Source organism: Artemia franciscana, unplaced genomic scaffold, assembly GCF_032884065.1.
Source record: "Artemia franciscana unplaced genomic scaffold, ASM3288406v1 Scaffold_1826, whole genome shotgun sequence".
Lineage (NCBI taxonomy): Eukaryota > Metazoa > Arthropoda > Branchiopoda > Anostraca > Artemiidae > Artemia > Artemia franciscana.
Genome location: NW_027062974.1, coordinates 15,911 through 43,000, shown reverse-complemented (window position 1 = coordinate 43,000; position 27,090 = coordinate 15,911). Strand labels below are relative to the sequence as shown.

At 34.2% G+C, this 27,090-nt stretch overlaps 1 protein-coding gene across 1 annotated transcript; it reads left to right on the top strand.

Annotated features, from left to right (window-relative positions):
* Positions 1 to 726: 726 nt before the first annotated feature.
* On the top strand, positions 727 to 26,657 carry LOC136042712 (uncharacterized). The gene is made up of 3 exons (XM_065727676.1): positions 727 to 923; positions 13,821 to 13,953; positions 26,403 to 26,657. The coding sequence occupies exons 1-3, from the start codon at positions 846 to 848 to the stop codon at positions 26,594 to 26,596; spliced, it is 405 nt and encodes a 134-aa protein (XP_065583748.1). The 5' UTR covers positions 727 to 845; the 3' UTR covers positions 26,597 to 26,657.
* Positions 26,658 to 27,090: the final 433 nt, after the last annotated feature.

The following is a 27,090-nucleotide window of genomic DNA, read 5'->3' as shown; positions in this document are numbered from 1 at the left end:
TGAAGCCTAAAGGACAGTTTTTGAGAGGGTAATACTGTGTTCTGGATCTCGGAATAGCTGTTATACACAATCTTCCTAAAAAAGACATTATAGCAGCCACAGTCATCTCTGTCTTGATCAATGCATTCTGTTAAAATATTAAGGACAGTGAAAATGAAATCTGATTTTTTAATTTAGTAACGTGGAAAAATAACACAACCATAATTATCTTTAAAAGAAAGAGAGAGAAAAAATAATCATTTTAAATATAAAGCCCTTCCTTGTCAGTTTTTTGGTTTAAAGTAGTAGTGGGTTCTAGATAATAAAAAAGAAAAAGAAACTGGAGTAAAAAATCAGTAAAAAAAATTAAAATATGTGACGCAAATAGGTTAATAAGATGTAGCTTAATATTTTAATTTTTACAGACGAGAAAACGGGTAAAAATTGACTAAATAGTTTTATCTATTTAAATTTACGGTTCAATGTGAGCAACACTGAGTAAAATGTTGTCCTGCCACAAAAACTTCTTAACTGTGAAACAACAGAAAGAAAATATTTAGAAATCGTGGTTTTCAGGCATGAATAGACGTAAGAAGAGTCTGGTGGGTTAAAATCATTTTTATTTTGGTGGGCCCCGGTGCTTAAAGCCGTCTCACATGTCTCTGCTCTTTTTTGATCAACAAGTTTGATCAACAATTTTTCGTTGAAAATATCTAATAATGAATGTGCATTAGTTAAATTATACGAAAATTACAGGTCCACCAAAGGCGCTTAATTTAGTAGCAAGTCAAACAGTTTTAGTTGAGAGAGGACAGGATGCAACATTATTTGGTGCTTTTTGTTCAGATCCGATTCCGCAAACTACGATGTGGGAAATAAATGAGGCTGACACCCTCGAAGCAGGAACTGGTAAAGGTCGATTTGTAGCTGAGCCGTTAAGCACTGTAAGTATTTCTGATATTATAGTGTCAACTGCAGAAATTGTTTAGGGCCAATAAGCTCACTGTAAGGGCTCTAGGAGAGGGCTATTGTCTAAAACAATTATTTTTCTAGAAAAGCGTTTTATTATTCCAAGAAAAATTCATCATTTACACAGGTAAAGAATGGGGATTCAAGCTTTTTTTCCTTTCGCTTGAGCTCCCTTGTACAACCACAAATGAAATAATCCTGTTCTATCAGGCACTTTTTCTAATAGTGCTTTTAATTATTTTTAATTCAAAAAAAAAGAATAGAGTGAAGCTACTTGACGCTCAGAAGTTGAAATATATCTTTAGATATTTTTTTTTATTTATTTATTCGATAATTTCGTTATGCTAGGATATTAATGCTATTTGGAATCTGAATAAAAAATGCATAAGCCTCACAATCTGGAATTTCTTTTATTGCATCTTTTGTAAACTTTTTGAACATAAATGTTATGGTGTTAATGATTCAAAACCAGTGTCTATTAAATTGTACCATATTTTCTTGTATTTTCATGTTTTGCTAATGATTTACGAATTTTCTTTTGCGAATCGTTCAAACCTCCTCATCCTTTTTTCTTTAAACTGTATCTGTGGTTTTAAGACTTATAATTTCTGTTCATTTCCTAGATTCACACGATATATTTTTACACTCAATTCTAACTGGATTAATAAGTATAACTGGAAACATATTGATCTTCCTTTATATATTACCTCTCTCAATACATTAGTATCTTCAATTAAATATCTTGCAATTTACTTAAAACTAGTTTTTATTTAAACTTTTTATGTTATTAATGCTATTAGTCAAACCTTTTGGGGCATGACCCGGGGCATCCCTTGTTTAAGACTTGTCATTTCTGTCCATTTCCTAGTTTCACAAAACATATTTTTACTGTCCCTCTTTAAGACCTCGAAAGGGGCCAACCTGGTTAGCTATTTATTCCATCTATATATTCCAAATATGTAGATCTATTTTAGCTGCATGCAGCTCATTCAGGCTCTGACTGTTTCCTTTTTCATCAGCCAAAAACCCTTTTTTGTCTGTATCCAGGGGCGTAGCTAGAGTATCTCTATTGGGGGGGGGCAAAAGGGGGGCTATTCTAGGTGCACAAAAAATTCTAATTTGTGAGAAAAATATACATACTTTGTATAAATTAACTATATTCTATTCGCAACAGACATTATATATAGAATGCTGATGCAGAGACAAATGTCCCACAAGTAGCGCTGGCATTGTGTCAAATGCAACTAATCACTCATAATTCTCAGCACATCTATGTCAGTTCTTTTTTTTGTTGCTGGCTATAAGAAATATTTAAAAAAGCGAAAATGGCGAGAAGTGAGCATGGTATCAAACAGTTCGTGGTAACGAACTATAAGTAAGGAGCGAACCGGCTCAATAGTAACCAAAACTCTAAAAATGACACTTTTATACCAATAGATATATGAAAAGAATTGGATTTTTATTCTTGTTTTAATATATAAGTTTCATCAAGATTAGTCTTGCTCATCAAAAGTTACGAGCCTGAGAAAATTTGCCTCATTTTCGAAAAATGAGGGAAATCCCCCTAAAATCATAGAATCTTAATGAAAATCACACCATCAGATTCAGCGTCTCAGAGAATTCTACTGTTGAAGTTTTAAGCTCCTATCTCCAGAAATGAGGAATTTTGTATTTATTTGCCAGAAGAAAGATCATGGAAGCGTGTTTTTTTTTCCCAGGGGTGATTGTATCTACCCAGTAGAATGTACATCAGGGCATATTTGAACAGAAATTAAAAGCTCTAGTGCCCTTTTTAAGTGACCAAAAACTTGGACAGCAGCTAGGCCCCCTCCAACGCTCATTTTTGCCCAAGTCACCGGATCAAAATTTTGAGTAAGTCATTTTGTTCAGCATAGTGAAAAAATCTAATAGCTATGTCTTTGAGGACGACTTAATCCCCAACTATCTCCAGGGAAAGGACTGCAAGTTAAGAACTGCTCATTGTTTACATATAGTATTGGTTATTTGGAAGTATAAAGACGTTTTCAGGGGGATTTTTTCTGGTGGGGGTCGAGAGTAGAGGGTTACGTGAGAGGATCTATCCATGGATCAAATTGTCAAAATACCGTATCTCAAGAGTTGATTTGGGTATTAAGTTGAAACTTTCAGAGAATATTCATATGCAAATCATCAGCATATTACAATATCAAATACATTTCCAGCTTCATGCGCTTACTACAGCTCCTGAATTGTGATACATTATCGTGATATGACCATCACAGTTGAACCAAACCATATTATCCCTGAGGATGCACATAAAGATAAACATTATTTTGGTTTTGAACCTATATATCCAAACTGACTTTTTTTAAAATTCACCATAGGTGTGTAAGTAGGGGGAGGGGATATCAAATGGCTCCTACACTTTGCGTCGAGCAATTGCTTTTATAACTGCTCCGACTTTGTTTCTTGTATCATGCCCGTTTTGATGATCTTTTGTCTGTCGCAGTTTTGTTTTAGTTTTAGTAGTTTATTTTCACACTTGTTTTTCTGATGTACAATCGTAAAAATTTATCAATCCAATATATCTATTTGAATATATTCGAAATAGCTACACTTGCTGTTGATTTGTATGCAAATCATCTGTGTATCACAAGATCAAACACATGTCTAACTCCACACTCACGAGGATCTCTTGAATTACAACCGGTATTTTGATAGGTTCATTAAAGTTAAACCAATAACTACCATAGCTAAAGATACACAGAAGCAAGCGCATATTATAATTTTACCTATGCGTATATCAAAACTGACATGGTTAAAATAAATCCGTCAATTTTTCGCACGCTTTAATTTCATTGATTACAAGCCATCACTATCTTTGACGCATCGTTTTCAGTTAATTGTAGTTAAGGCGTTGCTTCTGATGGAATGGTGCCATGGAGCCATCAGCTGTTATGATTGATTTTAAAGCAAGGATGTCTTTACATCACAACTCGTGCTTTGCTCATAGTACTTTGGATAGTAAAAGTGAAACCTGGCTACGACCAATTTTTGAATTGGCTAATTGGAGACTTACACACAAATGTGTATCTTAAAAATTGAGAATTCAATTTTTAATGAAAAAAGACCGTCATATGCAGTTTTGGCAATAGTGGGGACCAGCTCAAAAAAAGAAACGAGGATAAAAACTCAGGAAAAACTAAGCCAAAAACATTTTGTAACAAACAACTAAAGAAGGTGCAGCCTCCTTTGAAGGTATTTCTGTCTTTGGGAATCAACAAATTGTTAGAATTTGAATTTTAAGCGGCCGAAAGTATCATCAAGTTTAAATAATTAGTCGTCCTTTTTTATTTTCGCCATTCAATTTGGCAAAACTGATTAAAATATGGTACTACCCTTCAAAAATCATTATTTAGAAACAGTGAAATTCTTTTTTAGAAAAAAACAATGGTTTTACTTTTTGGGGGGGCGGGAATACAGCTTTATTTTGTAGGAAAACAATATTTTGCTTATGAAAAGATTTTAGTGTAAATTAAGTGTTCTATTATAGATAACAGTCATAACCTATGGTGCACACGATAAACCTTGAACTCCCAATGTTGGAAGTGTAATTTGCCCGCTTGATAGGAAAGTACTACCGTGGTGCACACAATATTCTACTCACTCAAAAGCCAACCCAAAAAACTCAAGCCACAAACTTCAATCCAGCAAAACTTGACTCAGGCAAAACTTAATCCAAATAATATTCAACCCACGTAAAATATATCCAGCACAAAACTCAACTCAGTGGAATTTAGACGAGCACCAGTGAGCGAGGCAAAACTCAAAACGCAGGAATACCCAAGCTAAATTTGCGCCACCAAATCTCAGTCCACACACAGAGGAGTGGATCCAGAATTAATGTTTGGGGAGGAGTGTAACAGTAAAACTTGGGCTCCCTCTTTGGTGTCATTCATCTCTCCACATCGTAATAGTGAAACTCCCTGCCCTTTTTTGTGGGACGTGTGTCACATGCCCCTAAGACTACCCCTTTGATTATAAATGTGTTCTGCTTTTTGCTGGATCTCTGAAAATTCGTAAGTCTCTGGACTGCTGAAATTCCTGCTGATTTCGTTCTTGCTAAAATCCCAAAACAACCAAGAAATTGAAATAAATTTCGAACTTAGCGGTACTGCCTTAATTAAGATGCTATTCCTTGGGGAGAGGGGTGATGAATTTCCCTTTTTTGAAAATCGTGAGAATTTTATAATGGTAATATTTGAAACGAAACAATTCAAACAATTCTTTAAATATCATGCAATCCAAACTAACTCTAAATTTACTAAATGCTGCATACTTGAGATTCGATCAAATAATTTAGAATCAAACAGTTCGTGGTAACGAACTGTAGTAAGGAGCGACCCGGCTCAATAGTAAACGAAACTCTAAAAAACGGTAAAAATTTTTACTGTTTTTAAAAGTAGAGTTGAGAGAAAGATGTCAAACTTTAGCGTAAAGAGCGGGGCGTTGAGGAGGAAACAGCCCCTTTCATATACGGAATAATTTCAGTTGGTTTTAAGTTTTAATGTCACTCCTTACTTTCAGTTAAAAATCTCTGTTAGTGTCAATGAAAATGGCTTTTTTTCTGTTTTCATTATGAATAGTCGTAAGGTAGAATCATTGTTTTTTCTAAGGAAGTTTGTTATCTCTTAGATTTTCTTAGTTTTTCCTAAGACAAGAAAGACTTCATTGACTCGAAACTCACCAATTCAAGCAAGGTTTATCTCAAAACGAAAATCTACTTAAATTTGATTAGATTGGGATTAAGAAAATTGTCACTAGAGATTGACAGGGTCAATGATGCATTAGAATTCTAGTGATGCTTCCAGTTTACTGAAAAGCCTCCTTCACACCTATTGAAAATCAGAGCACATCTCATGGTTCTACACTTTGCTATTACAAACTGATAGATTTAATATAATTCAATCGAATAGTGAATGTGTTTTTGCTTGAATGTCACCCATTATCAATTATTGAAAAAAGAAAGATTTAAAGCCCTTTTTATATGATCGTCTGTCAACTGGACTTGAGAAACTATAGACTTTGGGACGAACATTTACCAGTTGCGGCAATTTAGTAATAAATTTTGGGAATTTTAGTTGCTCAGCTAAGCAACTACTCAGAAAAAGGAAAATTCAAATTCTATTGGGCAACTACGTGAATTTTTTTCTCAATTTCTGTAAACGACAGCAGAAAAAATTGAAAAAACAAGAACTGAAAGTGATTACTTGATTGAAAAGAAAATACCCAGTGATAGCAAAGTGGATTGACTTGTGCTCAACTATACGGGGTCCGGGTTCGGTCTGAGCTGGCACAGGGTTTGGAATTCCTTGGAGGTTATGCATTAATATCTCCATAAAAGCAACTAAGAAGAAGAAGAAGAAAAAAATCCAGGAAACAGACTATTAAATATAATAAAAGGAAGAAAAAGGAAAATTAAAAACTGAATTTGAATAAAACCTAGCAATCTCTTCCTGCACATAACTTAACGCATTTTTCTAGTTATTAAACAATCATGTTTTTAGCAATCTAAAATTTTTTTAAAAAGTACTAGTCAAACTTTCCCTTACAGAGTGGTTTAAGGGACAACAGCCCCCTAACGATTTATGTTTATTTTTTTATGTTTGCTCCTTATTTTGATGTGACTTTTTACTTCTATTTCAAAATCTTTTTAAGTCAATTATAATATGTGCATTATTAAGATAAACACAAAAACCTTGTCTAGTTTGCAGAAATTTATTTATTTTGTTTTGTAAAAACCTGTAACAGGGTTTTTCCATACAGCATACTGCGGTCTTCCTTATCTTGTGGCTGTGGTTGTGATTTAATCGCTAGTTGCAGAGGGAGGTCTATAAATCCTCCTTGTACAGAGCGAGAGATTTTCACTGTCTTAAAGATTAATCTTTATTGGAAAAAAAAATCATAAATGCACCCTAAGAATTCGCATTCTTCGTCCTATTGAATGATTTTTGAAATTAAATCATCAGCAAAAAATCTAGTTTTATTCACGCTCTACAGCGGGAATACAGTTTATGGTTAGTACTTTCTTACTTTAAAAAGAAGAGTTGTGACAGAGTCAAACTTTACCGTAAAGAGCAGGGTATTGAGGAGGGTACAGCCCCCTCAAATACAGAATAATTTTTGTTCGTTTTAAGTTTCAATGCTGCTCGTTATTTTCAGTTGAAAAAACTTATTTTTTTTAATTTAATTTGTAATTGTTTCTCAAATAATAGTTTTTCAAATTTCTGTTCGTTTTAACATTTAATGTTACTCCTTACTTTCAGTTGAAAAAGCTTGTTAATTACATACATTTTTGTTCTTACTTATAAATTTTCGTTTTTTATGTGCCTGACTGTAGAATACAGTTGTTGTACTTATAAAAGGTACTAACGAAAGAAGTTATAAATAAATATTATTCATCAGTATACATTTTTTGAATTATTTTTCCCTCTTTTCCGCTTCCGAGTTAGTTTCCCGTTCTCCAATTTCTATTCTTATCAGGTTTGTATTACTAATTAGCACCTAATTAAATTATTTTCTGAGACTCAACGCATTCCTAAGGGACGTGTGTGTAAATGTTTTTTGGATGGGGTGTGTTTTCAAGAAAATTAGTTTGAATTATTAACAGGTATCAAGACATTTCTCAACGTGAGAAAGTCCCCATCTGGTTTAAGAGAAACCAAATAACCAAGTTGTTGTATATAAGGAGATGAATATAGCCTACTCTACAAATTTTGATTAAGTTTCAGCTATTGAGAAAATGAGCTAATTTGGAAAGTTCTGGAAATTCTATTCAACGGTTCCTGGGACAGGGAACTTTCGTAGGTCAAAATCTAAAACCTAATAAGAGGCGAAACTATAATTTAAATTGCTATTTACGCAACTATTTTGATTTTCCTACTTTATGGGAGGCAACTAACTACAAAAAAATCTAGTTATATCATGTATAGCTCACCTGGCTGGAATGAATGTACATGTATGTGCACATGGGGATCTTTGGGCCTGCCCCCCTGAAACCGTAAATATTCCTGAACTCCTTGGTACTGCTTATTCAAATCGTCAAATTAAACGTTTACTTGTTATTGTCCATAGAGGGCCTTGGGGCCTGGCCCGTTCCCCAAAATCCTGAAATTCATGGCACTTGTCGTTCAAATGACATTAGTTTTATTTATTCCCCTCCCCTTTGGAAAAAAAATATAGCGTACCTGCGTGAATGTGACATTTCATTTTTAGTGATATAATACAAATGTGATATGTTCTTTGCAACGTCATCAGCGTTAATATGACACAGGATATGTGTCCAGTCTATGTTTATCTAACTTAAAATCTCACTGCTGTAATCGATTTATTAAGGCCTAGCTAAATTCCAAGAATTTTACTCTCTAGTAAATTCTTTTTCTTAGGCGGCAACTTGGTCAAATACAAAGGTATCAGTTTTCTTCGTCGCTTCAACTAAACAAACACAAGAAGGCTGAACTTAAGGGGTTTCTCGCTCAAAATTATGATTAGGCGCAGGCTATCCTTAGCAATTCTTCTTGTAATTATTTATAAAATATGATTTTTTATATGTATTTATTAACCGGCAGTTTGATGTATGCACGCTACTTATTCTCTAGACTCTGTTTAAACAGGTTACAACTAACTAATACTTGACTGAATCGCTCCTAAACAATCTGAGTGGTTAGTCCCTTGGTGTAATTTATGCATTGTCAGACGGTCCGATTACAGCTGGATCTAGTCTTTTGAAGGGAATTTCGACTTCGGAACACAGATATGAAAACTATTTGAAGGGAATGCAGCCAGGAAGTATAAATTATAGAAATAAGTTTCTGATTGTTGAATAGAAAATTTTTTGCTCTATTTTTTATATACCCCACAACAACAGTGTCAAGTATAGCAATCTAGAATGCAAACCCGAAACAGGTTTTATAATTATTTTGGAATGATGAAAAAAATAATTGTCGGCTTCAAAATTTGATTAGATCAAAATAATCACCAGATTTATTTTTATTTTTATTGACATAAAAACCGCCGAGATCACTAGTTCAGAAACGACAGGCAAACTCCAAATGTTTAACATGGGAGGTATAGGAAGATTCCTTTAGACTGCGTCCTGCCTTAAACGTGTTGATATTTCTTCAAATGAGCTGGTTCATTATCCATTCTCTTTCCTTTTTTTCTTTTTTTTTTTTAATAAAATGGTACCTTGCCTTAGAACTAAAAAGAAAATTGCGTCAGAAAATTTAATTCCGGAAACGTCAGTTGTTCTGTTTTTATCTTTGCTTCCCCCCCCCTTTCTGTTTGATATATACAAATCACACTTCATTACTTAAGCCATAGTGCAATATCTGTTTTATATCCCTTCCTCTTTTGAAAATCCCACGGAAACCCTTGAAGCCAAGCCTGATTCTAAATATCCCCCCCCCTCTTCCCGGAATTTTCCAAGGATACCCGTTAGGTTAAGTCATATATTCGCTTTCAAATAAACAATTACCGACAATCCTGCAGCTCCAACTTGTGCAAAAAGGACAAAATAAGTATATCATTGGATTCAATAGGCTCAGGTCTATCCATTCACCCAGCAAGGATTATGATATTACTTAAACTTTTGCTAGGGGAAGATTCCAAACTTTCTAAGAAGAATAGGGAAATTGTTCTTTATTCAATAATTTCCAACTAATTTTCAATGTAATTTCAATCTAAAAGAAAATATATGCACAAAATTTCAAAAGTGTAATTCTGGCAGATGAATGTAGTTGAATGTCAGCTATAAAATTATATATGAAGACCATAAGAGAGCAGAAAATAGCATACAAAAGATTACACAGCAAACATACAAACTTTTAGTATAAGGATTATTAGAGTATAAAATCTCGTACTTGTTAATAATTAAATAAAAAAAAAGTTTTTTTTTAACTGAAAGTAAGGAGCGAGATTAAAACTTAAAACGAGTAGAAATTATTCCGTAAATGAAAGGGGCTGTTCCCTTCTCAACGCCCCGTTCTTTACGCTAAAGTTTGACTCTTTCTCTCAACTCTACTTTTTAAAACAGTAAAAAAATTTAGCGTAAAGAGCGTTGAGGAGGGAACGGCCCCTTTCATATGCGGAATAATTTCTGTTCGCTTTAAGTTTTAATCTCGCTCCTTACTTTCGGTTAAAAAAAACTTTTTTTATTATTTAATTTCTGAACGTTTTTGAATTAATGCATGTTCCGATTTTGGCTCTCCACAAATGAATAGTTAAAAGCAAATTTGCATATTAATTTATTTTTTTGGCTAAGTGGCTTTCTCATAGTTTTGATCGGACGATTTTGAGAAAAAAGGAGTTTTGGAGTAGGCCTAGTTACCCTCCAATTTTTGGTTATTTAAAAAGACAACTAGAACTTTTAATTTTTTACGAACGTGTTTATTAGTAAAAATATACTTAACTTACGAATTAACCTACGTAGCGAACTTCTATATTCGTATTTTATATTACGTATGTGAGGGGGTTCACTCCCTCGTCAAAACCTCGCTCTTTACACTAAGTCTTAAATTTTGTCCCAATTCCTTAAGAGTGACCCCTGAATCACAAAAGTTGTAGAATAAATAGTTGAATCTTAATAAAATTACTTCAGTGCAAAGAGTGAGGTATTAGGAGGAGGTGAACCCCTCTTATGCGTAATAATTTTTGTTTGTTTTTAAGTTTTTATGCTGCTCCTTACTTTCAGTTGAAAAAACTTTTTCATATTTATTTTTTCATTGTTTTAAAAAACAAATGTTAAAAAGTCCTGCGCCCCTTCATGGAAATTTTCTTCCCTCATGACAAATTCCTTCATTGAAAGTTCCCCCTGCATATCCCCCTCCCCTCAACTCCCCCCCCTCCAACCAAAAAATCCCCCTGAAAACGCCTGTACCCTTCCCAATAACCATTCCTCTATGTAAACACTTGTCAAATTTTATAACTTGCAGCCCCTCCCACGGGAACTGTAGGGGAGTAAGTCGTCCCCAAAGACATAGTTATTAGGCTTTTCGACTATGCTGAATAAAATGGCTATCTAAGAATTTTGATCCGGTGACTTTGGGAAAAATGAGCGTGGGAGGGGGCCTAGGTGCACTTCAATTTTTTGGTCACTTAAAAAGGGCACTAGAACTTTTGATTCCGTTAGAATGAGCCCTCACGTGACATTCTAGGACTATTTGGTCGATACGATCACCCATTGGGGAAAAACAAACAAAACAACAAGAAAAAACAAAAAAAAACAACAAATAAACACGCATCCGTGGCCTGTCTTGTGGCAAAAAAATACAAAATTCCACATTTTTGTAGATAGGAGCTTGAAACCTCTATCCAAGGGTTCTCTGATACGCTGGATCTGATGGCGTTATTTTCGTTCAGATTCTATGACTTTTTAAGAGGTTTCCCCCTATTTTCTAAAATAAGGAAATTTTCTCAGGCTCGAACTTTTGATGGGTAAGGCTAAACTTGATGAAATTTATATATTTAAAATCAGCATTAAAATGCGATTCTTTTGATGTAGCTATTTTTATAAAAATTCCGTTTTTTAGACTTTCGGTTACTATTGAGCCGGGTCGCTCCTTACTACAGTTCGTTACCACGAACTGTTTGAAACGAAACCCAGTCGAGAAGTCTGCTGACTGTAGAAATGAGAAAACCGGTTTTATAGCCACTACGACAAATGGCGGGTAAAAGAATGCATTGGAGTTGTATAATTTGGGCTATATATTTACTTATTAGGGGGGGGGGGGTATGTCAGGTTAGGGGCACTGGCCAAATACTTTACCGCCTTCCCCCTAATTTGCAAATATATAGTCCAAATTATACTGTTATATAAAACGAAGGTTATTTGACGGTTACATTTCATTAGGATTAACCCAACTTTACTTCCTGAATGTGTTTCGTTTAATTAACAAGTACTTAAAGTCTTTTTTTCATACCATTTCTTTCCAAAAATTCGGAGCATGCCTATACAATGAAGTCAGACCACAAAAACTGCCCTGCAATTACATTTGTCTGGTATAAGACAGACTAATAAAAACACTAGGTGTCAAAAAGTACAGACATCTATCTTAGATTATTGCCATTGATTTCTCAAGAAAACTCATCATAATAAAACGTTCTAATGGGGTTTATGAGAGATTTAACCCTTTAAAATTTTATATGGTCGGTTTTCTTATTTATTTTTATAAATTACGCTTTTATCTCCGCATAGGAATTGACTAAAGTGCTCATTCGCCATTTTCAATTTCATCCTGTATTAGTCTCGCTTTTTAGAAGCGACTCATCGAAATGACATAGCTTTGTTTTTGGCAATATAAAATAGATTAACTTATGCAAATTGAGAATAGAAATTAGTATTTTAAACAGGTTTTAATGAAATATTTTTTATGGAGTTTTCTTTTTCCTTAGAAATTTTTTAGGGGGATATAAAAAAAAAGAATGAGTTATGCGATAATTTGAATAAGGAGTGTCCAGAAGTTTAAGAAATTTTGGATTTCGAGAGGGGGCTGGCTTCTAATGTCTCTCGTTTGTGTACGTCCATGCCCTGCCCCTTCCAAATACAGGGATTGCCCACTTTTCAACACCTCGCTTTTTACGCTAAAGTTTGACTCTTTTTCACAACTCTACTTTTTAAAACAATAAAAAACTTTAGCGTAAAGAGCGAGGCGTTGAGATTGGGGGAAACCCCTTTCATATATGGAATAATTTCTGTTCGTTTTACGTTTTAATGTTGCTGTTTACTTGCAGTTAAAAAAAAACTTGTTTTTTTTTAATTTAATTTCCGAACCTTTTTGAATTAATGTATGTTTTGTTTTTGGCTCCCTGCACATGAATAATTAAAACGAAATTTACATACTAATTTTTTTTAGCGAAATGGACTTGTCATAGTTTTGATCGGACGATTTTGATAAAAAAAAAGGGTTGGGGAAGGAGGCTTAGGTGCCCACCAATTTGGGTTACTTAAAAAGGCAACTATAGCTTTGTATTTTTTTACGAACGGTTTTACTAGTAATAAATATACGTAACTTACGAATTAACTTACGTGACCAACTTCTATATTTGTATATTTTATTACGTATATGAGGGGGTACGCCCCCTCGTCAATACTTCGCTCTTTACAGAAAAGCTTGAATTTTGTCCCAATTCTTTAAGAATGACCCCTAAATCACAAAGGCCGTGGAATAAATAGTTGAAATTACTAAAATACTTTAGCGTAAAGAGCGAAGTATTGTGGAGGAGACGAAACCCCTTGTAAACGTAATAGTTTCTGTTCGTTTAAAGCTTACTTCCAGCGGAAGAAACTTTTTTCGTTTGTTTTCTCATTGTTTTTTTTTTTAAATAATGCTAGAAAATCCTAGGGCCCTTTTATGGAAAGTCTCTTCTCTCATGATAAATTCCTTCATGGAAAGATCCTCCCACGTAACGCCCTCGCCCGACCAAACCCAACTCCCCTCAACGCGAAAAAGTCCCCCCGAAAACGTCTCTACACTTCCCAATGTCCATTACTATATGTAAACAATGGTCAATGTTTGCAACTTGCAGTCCCACCCCGGGGACTATGAGGGATTAAGTAGTCCGGACAGACGTAATTATTAATTTTTTCAACTCTGGTGAACAAAATGGCTATCTAAAAATTTTGATCCGATGACGTTGATAAAAAATGAGCGTGTGAGGGGGTCTAGGTGACCTCCAATCTTTTTGGTCACTTTTAAATTTAGAACTTTAAATTTCCATTTGCATTCAAGTGAATGACCTCACAAGAAGAGAGAAAATTGATTAGCTTTGTTTTTAGTATTTTGACATTGACAAATCTATCTTGATTTCGCATGAAAGTAAAACAATTTTTTCAGATGAAAAAACCCTCCTGCTATGAGGCACGCCTTAAAATTCAAAGAGTTGAGTTGTCAGATGCCCGAATATTCCGACTTGTGGTGGAAAATGAAAAAGGAAGCGATGTCGTCGATGTAACTCTAAAAGTCACAGGTAATATTTTGTTATCATAAAAATATGGTGGATTAAATTAAAATTATCTGAGACATACATAAGACAAAATAAGCCCTTCATTTTTATTTTCTGTCTGTTAATTTCTTTTAAAATTTTTATTTATTGTCCCTTCTTTCGAATCTTATATCTTTCCTTTTATTCAAACTCAATGTCACGGAAAACACGTGCTGTATTTTACGAACAAGTTCATAAAAGATTTTACAGATTCTTATAACACATTTTGTTTTACGATACTATGTCATGCTCTATATTCGGAACAACATGTTTCAACAACAGAAGTCTAGGGTTTTATAAATATTCAAAAGTTAATGGGAAAGTTTTCTATATTTTTAGTTTACAAGCTACAGTCTTGCTTGTCCATGATTTCTTCTTTTTGGGTGGATGAGTTTGGGTGCACTGAATGTTCTAGGTGTTTGGATGGGTTGTTTTCTCTCATCGAAACATTACCTTTACCACATTTTAGCTTAAAGCTCCTTATATCTTCATGAAGAAAAAATGTCCCAATCTGACTGCTCGAACTCTATTAAACTTAAAAACTAAACTATTATTGTATAATGTATTTAATTAATTGTATTAAATGTATTAACAATTGCATTATTTAACTTATATTATTTAATTTGTATTTCATTTGAATATTAAAATTGTATTAATTATTTCATAATTTAATTAAATGTATTTAATTGTATAATACTATTGTAGTCCTCAGTTACTTGTTTACAATTTCGGCCGCTCTTCAAGTAGGGTAATATTGGAGATATTAGGGGATGTGTTAATAAATATGCAAAGCGTCTGTTTAGCTTTCTCTTTGTACCTACAACATCACTGTACATTGATCAGATATGGAGTTGGTAGCCCCTGGGGTGCTGGTGGCAGAAGAAATGAGGCCAAAAGCAGCTAAACTTCGAAAGTACTTTTTTAATGTGCATTTCGGTGGACAACACATGTGATTCAAGTGCTGATTTTTTTAAATTTTTTTTTATTTTTGTTTGTTATCTGCTCCATCACTAGCTTTGAGCATTAGGAAATCAAAAAATTGTGTATACAATGTTGCAACAACTAATTGACGAGCTTTGTAAGTATTCACAAGTTAACGATAAAGTATTTGGCAAACTTAAAATCCCTCACATTATCATAGACAAAAATTACTTTTTGTATTTGTAGAAATTTCAACAAATTTTGAGCTACACTGACAACTTAAACTTATCATGTTTCAGTAAATAGTTCGAGGCCTGTATATGTGTTCAAAATTAAACAAGTTTAGCTTGGTTATATTATATACTAAATTCAAAATAGTAAATAAAATTGTTTCCCTTATTTATATGGTTATGCAAAGTGTTTTTTGTAACTCTTCATTCACGGACTTCTTGTAGTTTGCAGTTACGAATCTGCTATGTGTAATATTTACTATTTGCCACTTTTACTCTTTTTGCTATAAACATGTCAAAATACAAATACCCTTCTAGCAAAAACATCTTTAAGCGCTTCGTCTTCAAAGCTCCAATTTCAACCACCTCATAGAATTCCCAAAGATTCTAGGTCATTTTCATGGAACCTCATTTCAACCTAATCTCGGATGAGCTGCTTCCCTCTTTCCCTCTGTGGGGTACTTAGTAAAACGATTCTAGGGAGTCAATATTTATGCATTCCATAGACATGTCCTGAACCAGTTTAAGCCACTTACGCTACAGACTTTGTTAAGTAACAAATTTTAAGCTATGAATTAAAAGGTTAGAAGATGGGCTCAAAAACATTATAGAAAATAAAACCAAAAGATTAAAACTATAACTTAAGCTTCTCGGATATCTTAAAATAAAAATTTGTGAATATGTTCGATTAAAAAAAAATCAATAGACTATGTTTTCGAATTAGTCTGATTTAATGTATGATGAAACTGAAGCCATTTTCCACTAAAAATACATACAACTAGTTCAGACCTTAATCCGTCAAAAACAAGGCTTGGGAACTTGAATTTTCTTCTTTTTGTCATCAGTTGATATTTTAAATTTGTACACCCCTTATTTGCTGTCAAATCACATATTAAACTAAAATTAAAATTTCGTTGAATTCAGTCCTCACAAATGAGACCTCATTTCACTCTGTCATAGGTCCGGCCTTTCGCCCTAAGAGATTGGAGTAAATCTTTTTTTAAATTAAAAAACTGAGTTTCTCTCATTACACAATCCAAGTTTAGTGGTTCAAATATGATTCACAGGTGGTTTTTGAGTGCAAGAGGTTTAAGTCATGGCTCTGCTTTTCAAAAAATGCAGTAGAAAACATTTCTTCCAGAGAGCCTTCCAATCCAGAATCCACCATTCCGTTTTTTAACTCAGCCTGCAAATATTTTCTCCTCTATTAGCTATTTTACTTCGGGATATGAAAAAATTTTCTCCATTACATTGCTAAAAAAAAAAAAAAAAAAAAAAAAAAAAAAAAAAAAAAAAGTTATTTCTCTTCCTGGATATTTAAGCCTCTTCCCTCGATCACCCTCTCTTTGTGTTTTTATTTACTTTTTATCATATTTACAAATTTTACTAATTTTATTTACTTTTAATCTTTTTGATGTTTTACGAATTAAGTAAAGTGCATGCATGATTCACCATGGTATCTCACCATTTTTTCGTTGGTGAAAATTTCAGGATCAAATTCAAATCTCATGGTCCACCATTAAACATTCACGTTCCGATTATTGTCAGTTCCGTAGACTTCACGTTATTTGTACTTTTGATTTGGTGAAAATACATCAGGCTTCTATAGCTCAAATCGTAGACATCAGGTTTCTATACACCAGGCTTTTATAGCTTAATCATATAAGGTTTAAAAACAAACTAAAATGCCATATGAAAGTAAAGAGGGAAATTAAAACTTAATTACCCCGTATATAAGGGTAGTTTTCACTCACTAACCCTCCTCTACTCTTTACGCAAAAGTTTACTAGTGCTTAACTGAAAACTTTCCAAGTGCAACAAATCTAACCATTTGGTATCTGCTTTTCACTTTACTTTATTTTTTATTTGCTTTTACACTTAAATTAATTTAACCGAATAATTTATTAAATACCACTTTGCTGCTTGTCAACAAATAATTCATCATTTTTGAACTTAAGATTTTGCCAATCAAGTTTATAGCTTTCTCCGTTTGTGCGGAACAGGGGACGTTCGAGTAATTATTTCGTTTTAATTTATCTTATGCAGTGACGTTGCTTCTATAGGTGACTTCAGAGTGTCAGGGGAAAAAGCAATCAAACACTTCGTGGTAACGAACTGTAAGTAGGAGTGGCATGGCTCAATAGTAACCGAAACTTTAAAAAAGGAATTTTAATATTATTAAGTACATAAAAAAAATGGCTTATTATGCTGATTTCAAATATATTAGATTCATCAAGTTTAGTGTTACCCATCAAAAGCTACAAGCCTGGAAAATTTTTCCTGATTTTCGAGAAAGGCAGGAAACATCCCATTAGTCAAGAATCTTCTACCATAGATTTTGAAGCTCCTATATACAAAAATGTGGAATTTTGCTTTTTTGTTGCTAGGAGAAAGGTCATGGATTCGCGTTTTTTTTTTTTTTACCAGGGGCGACTGTATCAAACTAGTGGTCCTAAATTATCGAGTGGAGACTCATTTGATCGGAAATCAGAAGTTCTAGTATCCATTTTAAGTGACCAAAAATCATGGAGGGTAGCTAGCCCCCTTCCCACGCCCGCTTTTTCTTCAAAGCTGTCCGATCAAAATATTGATATAGCTGTCTTATTCATCATAGTTAAAAGGTTCAATAACTGTCCCCTTGGGGATAACATGACCCCTCTCAGCCCCTTGGGAAAGGACTCTATGTTACAAAATTTACTCATAGTTTACGCATAAAATTTTTCAGCGAAGATAGAACGGTCCGAACAAAATTTTACTGGGGAGGACGGGTTTTTACATGGGGGAAACTTTGCACAGATGATTTTTCCGTGACAAGAGGGAATTTTTCATGAAAGAGAACCTGATTTACCTTTAGATTATTATTTGGCAAGCAATGAGAAATAAAAAAAAAATTAACAGAAAGTAAGGAGCAACATTAAGGTTCGAAACAAACAGAAACTATTCCGCATACGAAAGGGTTGCCACCTCCTCAGTACCTTATTCTTTACACTAAAGTTCACATGTTTTTAAGAGCGGCTCCTGAAACATGTGAGTCGTTTAATTCGAATCTAAAAGCTTTTTAAAGCTTTAATATCTTTTTAAAAGCGCTAAAAAAACCTTAGCGTTAAGAGCAAGGTTTTGAAGAGGGGGGATATCCCTTTATATACGGAATAATTTCTATAATAATTTGTAGGGTAGAATAAAGAACTTTGGATTTCCTTTATCTGCTTAGAAAACAGTTCAAGATATTTGTCAAGTCTGCTTTCCAAGCCCTAATTTTGCATAATAACTGTAGAAAAAGTAAAAGAACTTGAGAGGAATAGGTCATCTGACGGGAGCTGGCGTTTACTCTCCCCCCGGAAAATACCCCCTTGGAAATCCCCCCGCATAAAATGCACCCTCACCCGAAAATACCACCCGCAGAAAATACCCCCCACCCACAGAAATTACCCTGCCGTGGCTGCTTGGTCTCTAGTCACTTTTTTATTTTAAAAAGACTAGAACTCTTTTTAAATGTCTAAATATGTTTATCTGATTATTTTATAGTTAAGGGAGGGAGGGATATGCCTCAAAGGGTGGATTTTAATCCAAAACATCCCAACTCTCATTAAACGTTAGGATAAATACATAATTAGTTCTAAGGAAGAGACGGGGGAGGGTAGAGTTAAAAATTAATGCATTTAATCCTCAGGGACGCAACCACAACTTTTTTTCTCGGTAGCCACAAAAAAAAACTTTGAAAAATGCATCTAAGACGTGAAATTGATATTTAATCCCTCTTGATTTCTGGGAATATTTATGGTTTATGCTGTTATTATGAAACTAAGGAGTAACATTAAACCTCCAAATTAGCATAATTTATTCCGTGTAGGAGGGGTCTGCCCTTTCCTTATATGTGCCTCAACCCCATGCTCGAAGAAACTTCGGAGGGTGCTCATTACGTCAGAAATTGAGAGCAAGTCGAAAACGATTGGAGACCAGCAGGCTGGGAAGTATTTTTAGGGAGGTATTTTCCGCGGGGGAGGGGTATTTTCCTCGAGGGTTATTTTGCAGGAGGTGTTTTCTGAGGATATTTTCCACAAGGGGAGAGTATTTTTCAGTGGGATTAATGCCCAGACCCCGGTAAATTAACTGAAAAGCAGGTCTGGTCGCTGTCATGCCTAAGGGTCATATTCACAATTCTAAGATAATTACCAATAACAATTCGCTAATCTGTTCTCTAAGAGAAGATCAGGAGGGCATTTTAAATCAGTAGCATCAAAATATGATTGAACGTAAATCATCCTGGTGAACCGCCTCTTATGGATAGTTACCACAGAGCCGTTCCTAGGGTTGGTGGTGCCCAGGGAAAGTCAATTACAGCAAACCCTCCTAGATTAGATATAAGCAAAAAAGCAAGATTGAAGTGAAAAATTTGATAAAAGTGGTATCTAGGAAGTGCAGAATGTAAAATAAGGCCTGTTTACAGGGATGCCAATCGGGAGGGGTATTATATTATTAAAAAGGCTATATAAAACAAATTGCCCGTCCAATCGGGTTTTAGACAATGTTTTTTTTATATCTTCACTAGAAAACCAGAAAAAAATTTGCTCCCCCCGCTTGTTCTTGAGTTAGTTCCCCAGACTTGCTAATTTAATTTCTCAAATTTTGGGCGTTGGTTCAAACCTGAATTCCTATGACTATTCAATTAAACTATTGGGTCAGTTACTGTTAATATCTCATTTTAGAGGTACAATCCGAGTAGCAGATTTTTGACATAGATCTTTAATTTTTCATATAGTATAATTGTGAAATTTGACATTTTCAGACCCAACTGAGCTAGATATGATCAGCCACCACCTTTCATTTTGATTCTTACTATCACCAGATCTTTTAAAGGTTTAGTTCAAAACTTTCGTCATGGTCTCTGTCATTAATCATTCTGTTGCTAACTTCTATTGCCTGAGTTGGTAACCCTCTACGGTCCTTTCTAAACTTGATCGTGTTTTTATGGTTCAAGTTTCCATGACCGTGAGAAGTAGCTAGAAATACAAGTTTGTTGGTCCTTTTCTGGCTGTTTGTCAGGCCCGTTTTGGGCCTGACAAATATAGGTTCCTTACAGGACCGTTTATATTTTCTTCGAAGATGTTGAAATACCTACATTGTAAGCACGACCAAAAAGATCCGGCGGTTATCAGAGGAACTTACAAAATACTGGAACAGCCCAGTATTGCAGCTGCGTCAGTGTGCCCAGTATAGGGCAAAATCATGATTTACAAAACCAGGTATTGCTCAGCCCTCTTTACTAGTGTTTTCAAAATATTCTATTCAAAATTTAGGGGGAAAATTGCCTTCCTCCTTAGACAATATAAGCTTTCGTCATGATCTTTGTCTTTATCAGAGATAACTGTCAATCTGCATTTCATTATTTCTATTTATAGTGAATTTTGCTGACGGTATGACAAATAAAAAATGTTTTCTGATTGAAAATGCGTAGTAGTTGGGAAAGTGTAATAGAAAGAGTGGCTAAAAGTTTTTAAAAACTATAGTACAAAGTAATAGGAACTAGAAATGATTATCACTAAACAACTTACAAAATACTAGAATAGCCCGGTATTGCGGATCTGGCAGTGTGCCCGGTATAGGGCAAAATCAAGGTACACCAAAACCAGGAATTGCTAAGCCCTCTATACTAGGCTGCAGCTTGAGATTGCAGCTTAGACTTCGAATCACGACAGGGGTGTGCCAAGGATGTGCAGTGGTCCCAGAGCTCTTCAATGTCACCTTAGATTACATTGTGACAAAAATCATTTCACGTCTCAGCTTTGGGCTCAAATTTGGAGATCGTGCCATCAAAGATGTTGATTTTGCCGATGATTTGGCCATTCTGGCTGACTCCATGGAGCAGCTGCTGGAAGCGCTCCGAATTCTATGAGAAGAGGGTGCCAAAGTAGGACTGCATATAAACTGGAACAAAACTAAAATTATGGTCGTAGACCCGTCTTCTCCAACTGTTAACTCTCCAGTTAGCCTTGATTGCATCACTGGCATCGAGGTTGTTCAAGGCTTCACCTACCTTGGCTCTATTATTACTACCTGGGCTCCTTAGACAATATAAGCTTTCGTCATGATTTTTTATTCAACATTCTGTTACTAACTTGTTTTGATAACCGAGTCCATTATAACATTAAGACTCACTGCGTCTTAGGAAGTAACCAGCCATGTTTTTTTTATACTTTATCATGTTTGAAAACAATCTGTCTTTGATTGAAGAATCAACAGAAAACATAAATTGTAATACTTCAATGTCAATTTTATTTGGTTGTTTTGTGGCTTGTCATCTATCCTAGTCGTACTGTTTTCTTCCACTTGAATTGGTATGAAGTGATAATCTTGAACAGTTTTGTATTGCTTGATTTAACATCCATCTTTAAATGTCAATTTTTTTTCTTGTTGTATGGTCGTGCTTTCAATGTAGGTTATACCCAACATCTTTGAAGAAAATATCAACGACCCTCTATAAAAATTTCAAAATGGAAACTCCGGATGGAATAGTTGAAATTTAACAGTTATAATTTGATTGCAACATAGTATATAATTTTGTGTCACTAATTTCAAAACATACTTCTAAAACAAAGTTATTCAAACAAATGTAAAGAGGGATATTATAAAGAAAATCAAACGAAAGTAAAGTCATATAATAAGTCAAATAAATTTCCCTGCATTCGCGTGCATAGAGCCTTGCGGTGTATATAATGATTTAACTATCTGATATTATAGTTGTCGTAATATTTATTAATATATCTATCTATTGAATCTAAAAAACAGCAAATTCTCCGAGTTTGAGGTGGACGACCCCCCCCCCCCTTCCCTGAACCCCAAAAACTAGTGTTACGCCTTACTATTAGCAAATTTTATTTTAAACAGCTTTTTTGTAATTGTAACATTGAAAAGTACGAACTGCTCAAAGTCTCGGTGATTATTTTTTTTTGGTAAAAATTTTTTTGGACATTCAATCTAGCGTTATTAGTAAAATATTGAAAAAGATTCTTTTCCTTCCTAAATAAATTTCCTTCCTCTTAGCTCCTTTTTCTTCTAAATAAAATGATTCGAAACATGTAAAAATCAAACGGTGAATAGCTTTATTCATTTTCTAATTCAAAATGCTGAATCTTCAAGCTAATGGGTTAATGGGCTGCATCATATGTTTTAAGGGTTACGTTTAGGTATCACTTCTTAAATCTTTTGAGTGAAATATAAAATTAAAAGGAAAAGTATGAACAAAAAACGAGGTTACTTTTAAAATGATAGAACTATGGAAAAAATCAAAAATTTATTAATTGTAAGAAATAAAAATGAAGCGCTGATCTTCCAAAGTCCGATTCCATATCTAACTTTAATTGTCAAATTTTGGCGGAATCCATGTTTTTGATTATTCTAATTATGCAGAATTTAATATTTTAAAGTTTCAAAAAAAAAAATTAATGTGCCAGAGAAACATTCTTAATTTTCTATAAAGGGGAAAACAATCCCAAAAAGAGAGGTAACTAAATAACTATACCATGAAATTCAGCATATCAAAGAACAATGTTGCACAGGTTTCAAGCCCCAATCTACAAAATAAAAATTTTGTGTTTTGCTCAAGACGGATGATCACGGGTACGTCTTTATTTATTTTTAATTCCCACTTTATTTTACACCAGGAAATGAGATTGTGCCACAACAAAGTGTCGTTTTCTGTCATTTTTCGGCGCAAAATAAAGGTTTTAGTCCGAAAAAGGGTTATATGCTATCGATTGAAAGTAGCATTTAGTTCATAGAAAATAAAGGGATAATATAATAAAGACAAAATCTTTAAGGCTTCAATTTACTGAGCTAATTCATTTGAGCCTACAAAAAAATTATATACATATATATATATATATATATATATATATATATATATATATATATATATATATATATATATATATATATATATATATATATATATATATATATATATATATATATATATATATATATATATATATATATATATATATATATATTTATATATAATTATATTGTGTATGCTCTGCTACAGTGCCTTCCTCAGATGTACATATGTACGAGGATGAGCGTGATTACGACCATTTTCCGATATCCTTAAGCGTCTCCATTTCCTTTTCACAATCCCGGTTTCCCATAACTTGCAGCAAGATTCATAGGAAGTGGTGTTATAAAAGTGAATGGAGGAAAATTGACTTTCTATTAGGTTAGGTTAGGCTTTGTTGACGTTTTATGGAGGAGAGCCAGTGGATCTTTTTGTGTATATGGGGGGAGTTGCCTAAAGCGTTAAAAAATAGATTTTTTTAAGTTCTAACTTTCGAGCTATCAGTGAACCCAGAGATAGATATAGAGTAAGGGGGTGTAGATATTATTTTAACCGAGCCCGTTGATTTTTGAATTGAAAATGGAATAGTTGTGGGAAAAGTCAAGTCATGGACAATCAAACAGTTCGTGGTAACGAACTGTAGTAAGGAGCGACCCGGCTCAATAGTAAACGAAGCTCTAAAAAACGGTAAAATATGCATCAAAATAATCAGATTTTCATGCTGATTCTGAATATATAAGTTTCATCAAATTTAGTCTTTGTCATCAAAAGTTACGAGCCTGAGAAAGTTTGCCTTATTTTGGAAAATAGGCGGAAACATCCCCTAGAAGTCATAGAATCTTAACGAAAATCACACCATCGCATTCGGCGAATCAAGAGAACCCTATAGCGAAAATTTCAAGCTCCTATCTACAAAAATGTGGAATTTCGTATTTTTTGCCAGAAGACAAATCACGGGTACGTGTTTATTTGTTTGTTTTTTTTTTCTTTTCCCCAGAGGTCATCGCATCGACCAAGTGGTCCAAGAATGTCGCAAGAGGGCTCATTCTAACGGAAATGAAAAGTTCTAGTGCCATTTTTAAGTGACCAGAAAAATTGGAGGGCACCTAGGCCCCCTCCCACGCTCATTTTTTCCCAAAGTCAACGGATCAAAATTTTGAGATAGCCATTTTGTTCCGTATAGTCGAAAACCATAATGACTATGTCTTTAGGAATGCCTTACTCCCCCATAATCCCTGGGGGAGGGGCTGCAAGTTACAAACTTTGACCAGTGTTTACATACAGTAATGGTTATTGGGAAGTGTACAGACGTTTTCAGGGGGCTTTTTTTGGTTTGGGGTGGGGTTGCGGGGAAGGGGTTACGTGGGAGGATCTTTCCTTCAAGGAATATGTCATGGGGGAAGAAAAATTCGATAAAAAGGGCGCAGGATTTTCTAACATTACTATAAATAAACATGAAAACGTTTTTTCGATTGAAAGTAAGGAGTAGCATTGAAACTTAAAACGAACAGAGATTATTACGCATATGAGGGGTTCTAAAAATACTTTAGCATAAAGAGCGAGGTATTTAGGAGGAGACCTATTGACTGCTTGGGGTCAGAGTCACTCATAGCACACTCGTTGGGATGCTGTGCCACCATAAAAAAGAATTGAAAAAGAAACATATAGTACAATAGGCTTGGACTCAAGTCAGGATGAAGAGACACAGCCCAATCTAAAAAATAGGAACTGTGCAGTTATAATGAAACTTAGTTTTGACTATTGTTTGTAAAGACCATATGCGCAAAATTTATCAATTTTTGGGAACCAACGCCACCCATAAGCCACCCGTTGGGGTGTTGTACCACCACGCATAACTTTAAAAAGGAAACTTTAGTCACGAAAAGCATCATCAAATTTAACTAATTGGTTTTGCTTGTTTATTTTTACAATTCAACGTAGTAACACTTGCAAAAATATGGTACGGGCCTAAAAACTTCCCAATTCTGAAACAACCTAAGAAGAATCTTGTTGCGGTTTCAACCGCAACAAAAGAGGTTATAATCTATTTGTAGATAGAATATATAGTATCATATAAGAAATGGATAATGTAATTCATCAAAATAGTATGAATAGATCCAAGATGGATCCAGAAAGTAAAATAAAACATTATTTTGATGTTCTTAGTACATTTAACTTTTTTGGTCGTAAACTTATGTTACTATCTAGTGTACTTCAAAGCTAACTGAAGGCATTTTTGGCATCTATGGTGAGAAACTATCCGTAATGAAAGTTGTTTCAATACCTCGTTGACGGTTTCACTCAACTATTTGTTTGAAATTAAATTTAAAAAAACAAGTTTTATTAACGGAAAGTAAGGAGCGACATTAAAACTTAAAACGAACAGAAATTAATTCGTATATGAAAGGGCTGCTTCCTCATCAACGCCCCCCTCTTTACGCTAAAGTTTTTTACTCTTTTAAAATGTAGAGTTAAGAGAAATAGTCAAACTATGCAATCGTAAATCGATGCATTTTTGGCATCGATGGTGAGAAACTATGCGTAATGAAAGTTGTTTCAATACCTCGTGACGGTTTCACTCAACCATTTATTTGACATTCTCACTAGAACTTTTTTGGTAAAGTTCATACGACTCATTGATGCTTGCTATGGTATGGTGTAATATATGCTTCTTTCTAGGGAGGACCGTGTCCGGTAATTTTTTTTTTGGGGGGGGGGGGGGGTACAAAAGGATATTTTCCATGTGGGTTATAATAAAAAACTTAAAAAAATTACATCGAAAATTTATCTATATTCATTTTTTTTACATTCTTTAGAGTCGGACAAACATTTATGGGGGGGGGTCAAAATCCTACCTCCAGATAAAGACTTGCCTCTAGGCATCTACGTCTACTCGAATTAGGACTAAAAAAGTACTAAGAACCTAAAAAATCAATGAAGTTTGTTCCTTGAGCTTATGGCCAACGGGGAAGGGGGTCTGTCTCTTAAATACATTCACAGGAAACAAAAATAAATGTTTTAGCAGAGACATTACAATTTTTTTATTGTTGATTTTGTCGGCGTTGCTTCTTAGGCGTTAAATCTGTTTGAATAAAAGAATGCCGCAATCAAGAAACAGAAAAATGAATGGAAAATATGTAATTTGTGCTATATATATGCACCTATGGGGGGTGGGTGGTTTTAAACTAAAGTGAACCGCTTTTAGGAATGATATGAGTTGCCTAAGTATATAAGGATTTTTAAAAGTTGCTTTCGAAATTTTCAATATGTCCTTTTGAGTAGGTGTAACTTTAGACTAACACCCTTTTGGTATCTATCAACATCCTATTTTGAAAAGATCCAAAAGCCTTTATCGTCACTTTTTTGGAATCTTTTTATAAGATTTAAAAGTCTATATTGGCAACGCTGACAGGCATTCCCGTTGTTAATTGATTCCTTTTTCTTTGCAGAGCCTGTATCAATGGCGGCGGTTATTGGTGTAATTATCGCCTGTATCATCTTTCTTGTCGTTGTTAGCTTGTGTCTCCTCTATGCCTTCAAATCTGAAGGATGCTGCACTAATGATGGTAAGTTATGGGAAACTTCGAATATCAGTCTTTTATCCTTATTTGTTACAGGAGGCTCTAAACGAGACAAGATCTGAATTAAACAGAATACGTCAAAGAAACCTAATTGTGAAATTGAGTTAGAGATAATAAAATCATCCCTATCTGGCACTACATAAAATATATGAGTAATAAAACTAGAATAAAGCTTTTTATTCTTTTCAATTTTTATCCTTATTTATTTTAGAAAGCTAATTGACTGACTTCATAAAAAAAAAGCTTAATTCACACATTGAGTAAGGATATGGAACTATTTTTATCTTGCATAACGAAAAAATCAGAGCAGTAATCCTATAATTAGGCTAAATAAACGAACTGAACTACAAAAAGAAAAAAAACTACCTTTTCGAAAAGTTGATTGTCTGTCTAATTTCTTTTGAGTGCACTCAAGAAAGTCTGATGTTATCCTTACGAATATTAAAAAATAACGACAGTTATAATAGTTGATTTTGAGCAACTATTCCCTCGGAATTTTTTCCGGACAAGGAGGATGATAGTGTTAGTCATTGAGGCTTAAAGCTTATGTACCAAA

Coding starts and splice junctions, on each gene's coding strand:
- LOC136042712 (XM_065727676.1), top strand. CDS start 846: ATGTGGGAAATAAATGAGGCTGACACCCTCGAAGCAGGAACTGGTAAA. Junction 924..13,820: donor TAGCTGAGCCGTTAAGCACT/GTAAGTATTTCT, acceptor CAATTTTTTCAG/ATGAAAAAACCCTCCTGCTA. Junction 13,954..26,402: donor TGTAACTCTAAAAGTCACAG/GTAATATTTTGT, acceptor TTTTCTTTGCAG/AGCCTGTATCAATGGCGGCG.